A 14,089-nucleotide genomic window follows, 5' to 3' on the forward strand; every position below is an offset into this window, starting at 1 on the left:
TTGTGATAAACAAGAGATCAGACTAGGTGATAGAGTGGTCCCTTCTGGCTTTACACTTTATGAATCTATGAACCTTCTAGGAACTGCTGCAGAAACCAGAACCAAGGATTCTAGGTCGCCTTTGAAGAGAAACAGGTGGAAGTAACTGAATTACAGAGAACTTGCATTACGCAATGGGCTAGATATGCCCTGCGAGAAATCTGAAGAATGACCAGCAATGAGACCTAGTTAGAGGCAGAAACTTTCATGAGTTTTTGCAGTGAGATATTTTGTTTAGGTGATCTGAGGTCTCATAGTACCAATGAGACAACATATCACCAGGCACTAGGGATTAATTGGTGCTCTAAAAATAATACACAGATAGATTAGGTAAAATGATTATGTACACTTAGATTAGAGCATTAGAACGATTATATTAAATTAGATTAAATATCAGGTAATATTTGTAATATTTTAGCTGGAGTTTGTCCTCTTTAAGGCACACAAAAGTTTGTTATAATTCTTATTTTTTGCCTTGGCCTATATTCACATGGCACACAAAGATACCCTTGGCTAGTCTTCATTGTCTTCATAGGGACTTTATGCTTCATTCAGGCTTAGTAGGCCTGGCTTTATCTTCAAGAACAAACAGTTATTGTTGCAGTGACATAGGAGTGAACTAGTTTAACCAACGACCTCGTGTACAAGAATCTAGGAAAATACATTACATAACGTATGCTAAAGACAGAATTTTTTTACCCCCTCTGCCAAAGGATGTAAGCTAAAAATGGACAATTTGAGGCAAACAATTTGAGGCAAACTTGACACAAAACAGATATTTCACTGTGTACAAATAATAGCTCTTGGCTGATAAATGGAAGGGAATTTTAAGGCTGTTTGCATTGTCATGAGATCACAGCTTGCAGAACAAGGTTCCACCGGATGACTGATTTTTGAAGGACATGCATTAAGGGACCAAGGTATAGATTTGAGGGGTGATATTTGTTCCCTGCTAATAGAGCTGTTTGTTCTTACTCCCTATTTTTTTATTTTTATGGGGGACTGGGGAAAACCAGAGTCTTTTTCCTTCCCTCATCACCCCCCTGAAAAAAATTCCCCTGAAGCCCTCTCAGTATTGGCAAAGAACATAATTAAGCAATGACACTGAGGTGAAATGTGAATTCTTTATAGTATACAGTGTCCAGCCTGTTTTTTCAGATGTTTATAGAATCTTCATTAACTTAAGAGCTTTGCTAGATAACAGAACTAAAGCATGGCATCAATGGCTAAGATAAGGCTTGACAACTGACAAGAGGCTGGGGTTTGCAACAGACTGGAACAGAGCTCAAGTTGTTTGCCTTCTGTTTCCCTTTCTTCTGCCTCTAAATGAAAGGAGAGCGCTAATCAACTGGAATATCCCTCTTTTTTTTCCCTTCTCCGCTGGAAAGTGAACAGATGAAAAATGCACTATTTTGGGGTGATGGCTGCATTGTCTGTTTTCAACATCATCACTTGTTTGGCAAGAGGCAAGCCCTTGGAAGCCTGGGGCAAATTATCAGCTATGGAGAACTCTGATAAATCCTTTGGTGATCCCGGAGAGGTGGAGGACGAGACCCATTTCAACTTTAAAACCTTCCTGGAAAACATGAAAGCTGATTTCCTGAGGAGTTTGAACTTATCGGGCATCCCTTCGCAAGAGAGGTCTAGAGAGGAGCCACCACAATTCATGATTGACCTGTACAACAGATATGCCACGGACAAGTCTTCCATCCCTGCATCCAATATTGTGCGGAGCTTCAGTACTGAAGGTATGAGATCTTTTAAGCATAGAGGTTGGGGTTGTAAGAGACGCATGAGAGTCAGTTTCAAATCCAATTGAAATTCAAAGGGAGTTGGGAACCTAATTCCTTTAGGTTTCTTTGAAAATCCTAGCCATAGTCTGTTTTGTTGTCCTTTCCACTGCTCCATATTTTATTATAATTTTCAAGGTCTTAAGTCCTTTTCTTTGATTTCCCATTGTACCATTTCCCCTTTCTTTTCATACCAATTCAGTTGAGTCACCACAGCTTGGTAACTCGGCACTTGTTTCTCAAAGCTAGAGATTTTGGGTGAGCTGCACAGTTTGGGTCTAGATTTTGGAACATTTGAAGATGTTTGGCTCCAGCGTGTTGCTCCAGTCCTTTGCAAACATAGGAGCCGAGCAGGAAATATGGCTCCAGATTTCAGTTATGAACATCCGCCCTCACCCTCAGAGTTCTGGAGTGTTTGGATCTTGCACAAAAGGTTCAGGCCCTGCTCAGCTTAGCCCATCAGTAAAATGTCCACCCATCCAGTGCTTAATTTGTGCCAGAGCTTGCCAGGGCTCAGCCCCAGCACGTCTGGGCTTGCTGCATTAGTTATGAATATAAAAAAATTTGCTTGAGCCCCGGGACATAATTGCTTAAGCTCCAGCACCTCTTTCTTTATAAATTAAACACTGTGTCCATCTAAGATAACATACAACTAAAAGATTTAAAAAGCCCCATCAAAAGAAGCAATAAAAGCGAGGGGTGGGGGAGCTTAAGTGAATTTAGTGCTGGCAAAAGGAACCAGCCAAGAAGAATCCAAGCTTCCGTTTATTTACAGACTAGACCCCTTACAAACAGCACTACAGCCATCTCCACGTTCCCCCACAACCATCTCCAACACAGAGGACCCTTATAGAGTGCAGTCTCCACAGCTGCATCCTCTGCTCCCATTGGCCATTGTGAAGATGCTTTTGGCAGGGTGGACACTTGTCCATTAGAAATTGGACTGACACCCATCCACTCATCTTACGTAGACCAGTAGACAGCTATCTACTGGGGGTAACTTCCCAAAACACAGCCAGCCTGATCTTTTAGACATGCCTAGCACCTCCAGCTCCCATGGACTTCAGCAGGAATTACAGGTGCTATACCTACCTCTGAATATCAAGCCCTACCAACTGGGCTGGAACTGAACCAGGGACTTAGAGGTGAGAAGCTCCGTATCCACGAAGCTAGCCAGAACCTGGAGCTTCTAATTCAGACTTTTAAAGGATGGATTGTCTTCTCTAATTCTTCCCCAGTGCAAGATGCTTTTTGTGCTAGAGGTATTGGGGAACTCAGCTAAGCTGGCCCAGGAGAGCATAAACTAGAGATATAAATTACAGCTCCCTACACCTGAGAGGGGGGTTGGAGGGGGATTCAACCAAGGCCAAGGTAATGGCAGTGGGATTTGCATTACAAACCACCATGGAGGTTTACAGCTTTAATTCTTGCCAGTGCTCTTTAGAAAGGCCACATGGCAGAGCTTCTATGGGAAGCCACTACATTTGCACATGCCCCTGCTGCTCCGGTCATGTCCCCATTACAAGCCAACACCACCTACTTTCAGGGCTATGCTGCCTCCTTATGTGTGAACATGCCACACTCATCCACATACAGAGCATAACTGAAGGTGTGGTTACTGTGGACCACTGCAACTTGATCCCCAGTGGAGTTTCCACCATTAGGGACTGCCATCTAGGTTTTAAACCCATAACTCTGGAGTGAAGCCAGTCCATTTTATTTCATGCTAGTGGCCATGGTGTAACTTCACACCCAGCAGCTTCTAGTAGAGGGTGGGCATTTCTTCTGAAATATAGCATGCAGCTTGCTAAATGCTTTTGTCCTCATTGGGTTTGCCTCCCTCATAGGAGGAAGGGTAACAGCTTTTCTTAATTTCCTGTTGCAGATGTTGTTTCTATGGCTTCCCTGGAAGAAAACCCATTTCAGAAACACATCTTGCTCTTCAACGTCTCTATCCCACGGCACGAAGACATCACCAGGGCAGAGCTGAGAATCCACATATCCTGTAATAGGGACATTGGGTCTCTCTCTAGACTAGAAGGTAACATGGTCATTTATGATGTTCTGGATGAAGACCTCTGGGAAAGTCCAGAAAGCACCAACTCATTCCTTGCCACCCAAGATATCCAGGAATGTGGATGGGAAATGTTTGAGGTGTCCAGTGCTGTGAAAAGATGGGTCAGGGCAGACAAATCAAAGACTAAAAACAAGCTTGAAGTTGTTGTTGAGAGGAAAACCCTGGGTGACTTCGCTTGTGGGAAGCTGGACATCAGTGTTATGCCCGACACTAAAAATTTGCCCTTGTTAATAGTGTTCTCCAATGACCACAGCAACGGGACCAAGGAGACCAGAGTGGAGCTCCGGGAGATGATTCTTCATGAGCAGGAGAGTGTGCTAAAGAAGGTAGCAAAGAACAGCACTTTGCCTGAAGAGGAAGAGGAGGCAGAGGAGAAATCCTTATTCGTCCCTGGACTCCACCAGCCTTCATCTAGAAGCAAGAGAAGCACTGGTACCAATCACTGCCGGAGAACCTCCCTCCGTGTGAACTTCAAAGACATTGGCTGGGATTCCTGGGTCATTGCGCCGAAAGATTATGATGCATTTGAATGCAAAGGAGGCTGCTTTTTCCCTCTTACGGACAACGTGACACCGACAAAACATGCTATCGTTCAAACCTTAGTGCACCTCAAAAACCCCAAGAAAGCTGCCAAGGCCTGTTGTGTTCCTACCAAATTGGATTCGATTTCCATCCTCTACACTGATGATGCTGGGGTACCCACTTTGAAATATAACTACGAGGGGATGAAAGTAGCAGAATGCGGGTGCAGGTAGTATAGGGCAGCAGCTTTCACAGCAAGATCCAACCTTTCTGCTGTTGTGTAAATCTGTACATTAATGATGTAAATGTAAATCCACACAGGCAAGCTTTTTGGTTTTTAAAACCAAAACTTTCTAGAATGGCAGTGACTGTAAATAAATTCACATAACGGGGTATAATGAAACCCATGTTACAATATTGTGCAATTGAAAGCCCAAAACATTATTTAATAACAGACTGCAATTCATCCTGCAGAATCTGAATATGGTTTTCTGTTAACTTAATTAAACCTTGTGGTTGCAAATTGCTGGATTTGCCAGCCTGGTTCCTGATTGTCAGAGCAGTCTAGGGGATTGAGAAGCCCAGCTGATTTTAATGGGAACTGAGGCTCTAAGGCCCAGATCCACAAAGGTACTTAGGCACCTACAACCCAGTGAAGTCCCAGTTTCAGGTACCACTATGATCCTAAAAAACCCTGCTCAGCTGCCGCCTAATCCCATAGACACCTAAACTCACTTGGCACCCAGGTTTTTGCCCTTAAGGTTTCCTAGGTGCCTATCGCCCACCTAAGCCCCAGAGCAATCCACGAGCCAGCAGAGACAGGTGCCTCCCTGAAGTTTGGCCTTCATCACTGAGCTCGACGAGAGCACTGGGGATTAGGACACAACCTTCTTGTCAGGATCTCTGATTGGCTAGCTTCATGGGGGAGCTTAGGCAGCCTAGTGAGCTGGCTTCTGTGGACCACGCTCTAAGGTGCCTTCCCCTACCCAGATTGTATAGGAGCCTTTCTAGCCATAAGTATAGTTAACACTGGAACAGGTTGTCAGGCTGCCTACATCACTATAGTAACCTCAGGGCAGACTGTGAAGAAGCAAGGCACAAATCCCAGAATGCTTGTGAGCTCCATCCTTAGATTTCACCAACCAATTATCAAGTGTAAACTGCTCAAGCACTGTAACAGCCTTAACATGGAAACAGACAGTGCCCTTGGATACTCCAATCTGTCTCACCAACCAGGTAAGACTGCCTTTGTGATAGATGGTCCCTTACACCAAGAATCACAGCAATATTCAGTTACTCCCAGTCCGAGGACTAGTCACTTATCCCAGGTCAATTGCAGCTTGGATCTTACACCAAAGACAATGCTTGTAGCCAAACAATATACAGATGTATTAATAGGGAAAGGAAATGGGAGAGTTTACAAGATTAAAGTAGGTAAACAGACACACAAATTATCAAACAGATAATTGAAGCTTCTATAATCAGCAAGTTCTAAGGCTAACCCAGGCTAAACAACAGGGGACCTCTTGCTTATGCCTAGAAACCTTGCCCTGCAAAGTCAAGGCGGCATAGAGATACTCAGTTCCTTCTGTTTGGGGTTTTTATTCCCTTCCTGCCATATGCACTGAGCTGCAAACTCAGCTGATGGGCAGAATCCACTTGCATGACTCATCTTCATGGTGGGGGGAGGGCAGAGCAACAAAGCCTTTTGTCCTGTTTAATGTTCCACAGTATATTCTATCTGGTGTTGATGGGCTTTCCCTGTGGGGCAGGACATAACACATTTGGTTGCCAGTCACGCTAGTTAACATCTCCCTCCTGTTTGGTGGTTTACATAATTACAGAGGTTTATAATGCCAAGGCAGAAGTATTATCTTACAATAGGAGAAACAGATGTTGCAAGTGAGATTAATGCAGGCAGCAACTCACAAGCATTGCAATAAAGATTAAACTCTTATAATTCTCCTACCGATTTTAACACACAGGCGAGCCAAACTGATCCCAGCTCTGTATTTGGGAGTGTTCAGGTGAGACATGGTGACCTTGGCATGGTCTGCCAGCATCATACAGGTTAGCAAGGGCAGTTGTGGGAACCCCCATCACTGGAGCTTTTTAAGAACAGTTAGACAAGCATAATCCTGCTTTAGCGCAGGGGATGGACTAGATGACCTCTGGAGGTCCCTTCTATAGCCCTATATGTCTATGATTCTGACTTACTCCTTGTAAGTGACCGTTTGCAGTATTCCAGCTGAGCTTCTCAAGTCTTAATCCTTTCCAGTGGCTCCCTTCTGCATGTGGCAGGTGCCTTGCTTCAGCTTTCTTATCCTCCATGACCCTATTTTTACCCCTTTACCACACGTCCTTGAATGATAAGAAGTGCAGCCTTCCGCCTCTAAGACACGGTTTCTTCGGAGGAGCTGCATCCCTTCTTATCTCCACACACAGATAAAGAGCCACTTGGACCTGCTGTACATTCTTAGTACTTCCGCAGGAAAATATGCAGGCAAACGAGATTAATAATTAGAAGCTGCATCTGGCTCCCACTGACGTCAGTAGAAGCTATGGAGCATTCAGCACTTTTGAAAACCAGGCCATTTTCTTTGGTGCCTAAGAGTGGACTTAGAAGCCTAACATTATGCTGCTGTTTTTTAAAATCTTTGTCATTTTCCATCCAAAATTCTCTCTTCCCTGGGTAAAAGCTGAACCATGTTTGGTAAGACATAGCAGCATAAGGGAACGTCTCATCATACAATTTCCCTCCAGTCTTTAGGTTTTTGTCCACTAATCCAGGACCCACTTGTGATGCATTTAATCAAACAAGACTTATTGAATTCAGTGAGTGTCTTCCCTGAATAAAACTAAAGGTGCTTTTAATTGGGCCCAGGTGATTGGTTTAAATACTGCACAGGCAGCCATTATTTCCTCTCCCCCCACCCCGCCCCCAAGCACTTCTGCTTCTTGTGCAAAGTCTCCCAAGAAAATCCTGGAGTACAAAATTCTGTATCTCTAGCCCATAGCAAACAAGCCAACAGTTCAAACCGATGTAGCTATCAAGGAGATAAGAATCTGAACAGTAGCTGAATGTATGGCAGGCGATGTGATTTAAATGGATATATGTGTTTTAAATCAGGGCAGCCTGAGGGTAAGACACACTCATTTGGCAAGAGCCATTCCACTCCGGAATCTCATACACAGTTTATTTACTATTGTTAATTTGATACAGAGCAAATTACAGCCATCTCTATCATAGCTGCCTGCTATTCTATCAAGAGCTTCTGATGACATCATAAGCCACGAGAACAAAGCTTGAGTCACTAGAATGCTGGAACTGATTTAGAGCCCTTTCATTCAGAACTGGCTTGCAAGACATAGATTGGGGATCTGAAGCCATGCGTGCCCATCACCCACCTTCCACCTCGCTCCCATCTGGGTTTCCATTGTTTTCCATTGGCTCTTTTCTGTTCCCTCCTCATCTCCTGCTATCTTCACTCCCATTCATTAATGCCACTCTCCTCCCTCTAAGCGTCCACTGTTCCTGCTGCCTCGGTTTCCCTACTGTCTCCTAAGAGCCTGATCATGACAGCAGCCTTTCCTCTCCCCAGTGCACACTTCCAGAAACATGCTGCGACGCGTCAAGGTGCTGGTAGCTGATAGCTCCTATGTGGTTCAAACACAAGGCCTGATTCCATTCTCATTGCAACTGCAGGATAGTGTACGGAATCAGATAAAAAAGGGGAGAGAAGAGCCATTGTTTTCCTGATACTTGCTGGGAGAAATGTAATGAGCCTCGACATTCCTACTTTGTTTAGCCTGACGTTATATATTGATATTTGTTTACAGAGCTCATTGGGCCCAAAAGCCAAAATACACATTTTTGGACCCGTAGTCAAATCTCAGCCACTCGAGCCTAATTGCAGAGTAACTCCACTGAGCACTCTGGATTTCAGTGAAACCAGTTCATCAAGAAAGTCAGAGCCAGATCCTGGCCTCTAATAAGGCTGCTAAAGTGATGCAAAACAGCCTGAAAGCTGGAGATTCTTTAGGCATCAGGCAATCCCAGATTGGTGAGGAACTGATATACAGCCAATGGAGTGGAGGATAGGGGGCATGGCCAGGGTGATCCCTCTCTATAGGAGTGGCCCCCTGAGAGCTTTACCTGAGTAAAAACCTCAGGATTTTGTAAAATAATTAAATAAAATAATTAATTAATGACTGACTTTATTAGCATTTTTTCTGGAGGCTCCTTGAGGCATTTGAGAACAGGCACGGTAAAGCACAGAACTGTGTCCTCATTGTTCCTATAGAATCACTTTCATCCCGATGTCCTATAATGCTAAATGCACTTTAAGAACCAATTACCGTCTCTACTGAAATGCAGCCACCTCGTTGGCGGAAAGTGGCAAGTAGTTAACAGTGCACAGGAACATGGGGCTACTAATTTTAGGAAGGGAAAGGAAACCTACCATATCCAAAGGAAACCATGAAGGGAAGATTCATGTTGGCAGGATGGCATCACCCATTTCAGATTTGGCCAGGACATCCCTGGTCTAGTGAGTTCTATGGGGTCTTTTGCATCTTTTTACACATCACGACATTTTGGGAAGTGGGGGTGGGAGTGGAATTCTTCTACCCCTAATTCATGGCACATGATTAAGTTTAGATTATATACATTGCTTCTCCACTAAGTACAAGGGAAAGAGTTTTGCCAGCTTCAGAAGCTGGTTTAAGAGGTTTGCCTAGCCCTTAATACTGCTCATTTCCAAGCTTCACTAATCCATCTGTTTCTATGTCTATAAATCCTCCCGCCCAAAAAACTTTGATAGTTAGCAGCCAAAGTTGACAAAACTCTAAGCAAGACATCACACAAAGCTGGAGCAGATCCTGGGCCATGTCTGTGCAGAGTTTGAAACAACCTACCAAAGGGTGCTGCAATTGTGACACATTTATGCCACTCTGATTCTAGCCCAGCCTGGGGCAGTTTACAACCTCAGGGCTTCTCTAAATTAAATTCTTCTCCTTCCCAGAGTGCTCTGGCATCCAGGGAGCACTGGAGATTAGGAGTGCATACCCCATTCCTGTAGGGGGCTCTGTCCACTTCCAGTGGTGGCTTGGCCACTTGGAGGTTGCTAAAGACATCATGCACCCAGTTAACAGAACGGGGTGTTTACTTCTCAGTCAGTAGCAGTTCATATGCCTAGAACCAGAGGTCTGGGGTTCAATCCCTCCAGGGCACAAATGCTCAAACCATATCCCCAGTGTCATTTTTCACATTAAGGCGATGAAAGCTTGTGTTAGACAAAGAAGCTATTTTATGCATAACTTTACATCCACCTAACAGCTCACAAACCTGAGCCTGATCCAGCTCTGATCAGCATTCAGAACTCTGCACGCCTGTGTGAGCAGTGACCCCTGGAACTCTCCGGCCATCTCACACACACACCCTTGCAGAACTGTTACTCCATAATGCCCCCCTGCCTAGGCTTGGCTTGGAGTTGAGCTTAGGGTGACCAGCTGTCTGGTTTTTGACTGGAACATCCAGTTGAAAAGGGATCCTGGCAGGAATCCTCGCTGTTGACAGTCCAGTTGGAGGCACCACACAGCAGGGCTGGCAGGCTCCCTGCTAGCCTCCGCTCCGTGCAGCTGCCAGGAAGCAGCCAGCATGTCTGGCTCCTAGGCTTAGGGGCAACCGGGGGGTCTGGATGCTGCCCCACCCACCTTCTGCCTCTCATTGGCTGGGTCATGGCAGGGGCCAAACTACTGCGACTCGTGAGCGCTGCTTGGCAGGCAGCTGTTGAGGGGTCATGGGACGTGCCTCTCCCGCTGCTGCCAGCCCCCTCCTCCTCACACTCCTCCTGTAGCTGGGCTCAAGCTCTGATACGTGCTCCTGCAGCGACTCTGTGGTCTGTCGCCCCATTGCCAGGACCTTGGAGGTGAAGGTATGTATCCCCATCTCCGAGTTCTGGGAATGGGCCTGTTGGAGAGAAGGGGAGGAGAATTAGATGAACCCAGTGCCCAGTCTGCCCTGGCCACCTCAGGAGTCGGGGGCGGGCCTGACCCGGCAGCACCAGCCCAGCACCAGCTCCAACCTGGCAGCACCAACCCTTCAGCCCAGGACAGTCCTTCTGAGTCCGCTGCTGGCCCCACCAGTCCCAGACTCTGGGCAACTCCTCCCCTGCAACCCTGCACCTCCATCAGTGCATCCTTCCTAATCCCAACCTCCCCTACATCCCCATCCCCCTCACTGCATCCCTCCCCATCCCAACCCTCCTGGAGGGTGGGGCATCGGGAAGGGGTGGGGGTGTTCAGTTTTCTGGAATCAGAAAGTTGGCAACCCTAGTTGAGCTGCCTTGCCTGCTCTGTGCCACCTGTGTGCTTTGTAAAGCATTCTGGCTGATTGGCACTGCCAGAGCAACCTCAAGGAGCAGCAGCATCCGGGGGAAATCAAGACCATTGTTTTTCTGAAAAACCCATATGTTCTAAACTAGGGAAATAGCAGCTAAGACTAACATATACAACGCTGATACCAAACATCACAAACTATTCATTAATGCAACCCCCTATGCCCCCCCCCAGCCTTCCTCCTGTCCCCCTCAGCCCCTGCACCCCTTCGGCCTCCTTCCTGACCCCTCACCCATCCCACTTCCCTCCACAGCCCCTGCACCCACCTCAGCCTCTCCCTACACCCCTACCCAACCCACTGCCCCAAAAATCGTTCTGCACCTCCTCAGTCTTTCCCTGTCCCCAGCCACCTCACAGCCTCCTGCATCCTTTCACAGGGTCTCTATGCTCCCCACATCCCATGTCCTGTCCAGCACCCTGAGGTCTAGACTTGCAGCCAACTTGCACACATGCAGCTTCAGTCTTGCTGAAAAGCAGTGGGACTTGGCAGCCAACTGTACTAGGGCGGCCTCCTTTCCCCATGCGGGCAGGCTGTAGAGGATAACACCGATCATGCTGGCTTCAGCTCATAGACAGTACTAGATGGTGGCCATCTTGAATAAGGGAAAAATTCACATGTTGGTGCCTTTCACCATGTTTTCACAAGGCAGCAAAAAACTGCCTGGATTGGCTGGAGTTGCAATAAAATCACAAGCATTGGTCATACTGCATCACGTTCTCTTTCCCAGCCAGGGCCACTGCTTCCTGGAGAACAGGCCCCAACTCTCCCCAAGCTTGGCACCTTCGCTCTCAAGCTGAGTGACTCACTTTTTCCCCTCTCTGGAGCTGTTTGCCCCTTAGCACCCCTCCAACAGTCCCCGGCTTCCTGGGTGCTGCATCTCTGCCTGCCCTCTCTGCAAAGGCATGGGTCTGCTTTACATAGTCCCCAGATCCATCCACCCCAGCAGACTCTTAAGAGGAATCAGCTGACTGGTTGGTTGTTTTCTCCCACATGTGACAGGTCACGTCTCACACACACCTGTGCTTTGTCATCAGCCCAGCCAGCTAGCTGAGAGCTAGTGATGTCACAGAGGCCTGTGCTTTGTCATCAGCCCAGCTAGAAGTGCTGAGCTAGTGACATCCCAAAGATCTGTGCCTTGGCTGGTCTAGTGATGTCAGACAGGCCTGTCCTATGACATCAGTGCAGTGCACTGGAGTTTGGGAGCCAATAACCTCTCAGAGGCCTACATCCTGATACCAAACCAACTAGCTAGAGAGTTTGTCCACATACATTGGGCACGTTCCTCCTACGCCAGAATGATGGCTAACAGTTCCAAGGTATGTTTGACCTGAGTTCAAAACTGGCAGGCTTTCAGCATCACATGCTCTTAGAATCTATTAGGCAAGTCATTTGTGAGTTCTGGCTAAGAAAGAACACTTTATGAGGGTTTTAATAATTATTATTTGGCTAACTCTGGCAGTGTGCACCAGACATTTATGACCTAAACTGGACAAACAAGGGATTGGAAGGTGCACACCAATACATGCTTATTCCCCAGATTAATTGGACAATTACTTGCATCAGGCCCATAATTCAGCATATTGGCCCAAAATTTTTCCTGGTTGTATTGCTGCAATGCATTTTACTTGAAACCCACTTAGAGGCTCCTATTTGTGAGGTACATGGCAGCTCACCTGCTAGGATTGCCAACTTTCTAATGGCACAAAACTGAACACCCCTACCCTGCCCCCTGCCCTGAGGCCCCATCCTTGTCCCACCTCTTCTCCGGGGCCCCACCTCCACTCACTCTATCCCCCCTCCCTCCTTCCTCACTCTCCTCTGCCTTCACTCACTTTCACTGGGCTGGGGAGGGGTTTGGCGTGCAGGAGAGGGGGTTAGGTCTCCAGCTTGGGGTGCGGGCTTTGGAGTGGGGCCAGGGATGAGAGGGTTTGGGTGCAGGAGGGGGCTCCGGACTGGGGCAGGGGGTTGGGGTGTGGGGGGGTGAGGGCTCCAGCTGGGGATTTGGGCTCTGGGATGGGGCTGAGGATGAAGGGTTTGGGTTGCAGAAGGGGATTCAGGGATGGGGCAGGAGGTTGGGGTGGGGGAGTGCAGGGTGCAAGCTCGGGGAAGGAGGTTGGGTGCATGAGGGATCTCTGGACTGAGGCAGAGGATTTGGGGTGTGGGTGGGGATTTGGAGTGTGAGGTCCCGGCAGCGCTTACCACAGCTGCTAGGAAGCAACTGCCAAGTCCTTGCAGCCCCTAGGTGCATGGGCGACCAGGGAGGCTCTCTGTGCCTCCCCCACAGCTCCCATTGGTCACAGTTCCTGGCCAATGGGAGCTGTGGAGCTGGCCCTCAGGGTGGGGACAGCGTGTGGAGCCTCCCATGTGCCTAGGGGCTGCAAGGACCTGGCGGCTGCTTCCGGGAGCTGTGCAGAGCTAGGGCAGGCAGGGAGCCTGCCTTAGCCCCGGGCCCCTGTTGCACCACCAACTGGAGATGCCAGGGATCCTTTTTGACAAGGAATTCTGGTCGAAAACCAGACACCAAGCAACCCTATCACATGCTCATGGGAGTAGTTTGGCATGAGCTTGTTATATCTGTGCTCTCTGGGTGGCCTACCACTGCTCAAAGGAGTTTACAATCGAAGTATGAGACAAGAGACAACAGATGGATACAGACCACCAGAAGAGTGTAAAGAAACAATGGCATGATATTGGTCAGTGTAATAGGCAGCAGTCTTGGCACACCAGCTAAACCTCTTCCCTGAGTATGTGGGAAGTATGAAGTTTTGTGTAGGCATTGTGGCAAAGGAGAGCTTGAAGGAGGAAAATGAGGTAGTTTTGTGGATGTTTATGGGTAGCTCCTCCTCAGCATGAGTGGCAGCATGGGAGAAAATTAGGAGCCCAATCAATCTTGCCTCCTATTAGTCCAGTCCCCTGGTGATTTCTTTTGCTGTTCCTGGAATTGCATCACTTTGCAGTGTTGTACCTGTGTTGGTCCCAGCCTATTAGAGAGACATGGTGGGGGAGGTAATATCTTTTATTGGACCATCTTCTGTTGGTGAAAGAGTCAAGCTCTGAGCTGTTCTTCAGAGCTTCTTTTTCAAGTGGTATATGGCAAAAGCTTGTCTCTTTCACCAGCATCTCTCTTGTCAACATTTGACTACTATGGTGGCCCTATAAATTATCATATTTGACCCATAATCTACTTTTCTTCTATTTGTTGCATTATGGAAACTCTCATTGCCTTAAAATGACTTCCAAGCACATTTTCTGCCTATGATA

The 14,089-nt window shown here is 47.2% G+C and overlaps 1 protein-coding gene across 1 annotated transcript; it reads left to right on the forward strand.

Annotated features, from left to right (window-relative positions):
* Positions 1 to 1,441: 1,441 nt before the first annotated feature.
* Positions 1,442 to 4,661, forward strand: GDF2 (growth differentiation factor 2). Its single transcript, XM_032797415.1, has 2 exons — positions 1,442 to 1,787; positions 3,715 to 4,661. Exons 1-2 carry the CDS (start codon positions 1,442 to 1,444, stop codon positions 4,659 to 4,661), a joined length of 1,293 nt encoding a protein of 430 aa, XP_032653306.1.
* Positions 4,662 to 14,089: the final 9,428 nt, after the last annotated feature.

Source organism: Chelonoidis abingdonii, chromosome 16 (genome assembly GCF_003597395.2).
Source record: "Chelonoidis abingdonii isolate Lonesome George chromosome 16, CheloAbing_2.0, whole genome shotgun sequence".
Classification (NCBI taxonomy): domain Eukaryota; kingdom Metazoa; phylum Chordata; order Testudines; family Testudinidae; genus Chelonoidis; species Chelonoidis abingdonii.

Coding starts and splice junctions, on each gene's coding strand:
- GDF2 (XM_032797415.1), top strand. CDS start 1,442: ATGCACTATTTTGGGGTGATGGCTGCATTGTCTGTTTTCAACATCATC. Junction 1,788..3,714: donor GCGGAGCTTCAGTACTGAAG/GTATGAGATCTT, acceptor TTCCTGTTGCAG/ATGTTGTTTCTATGGCTTCC.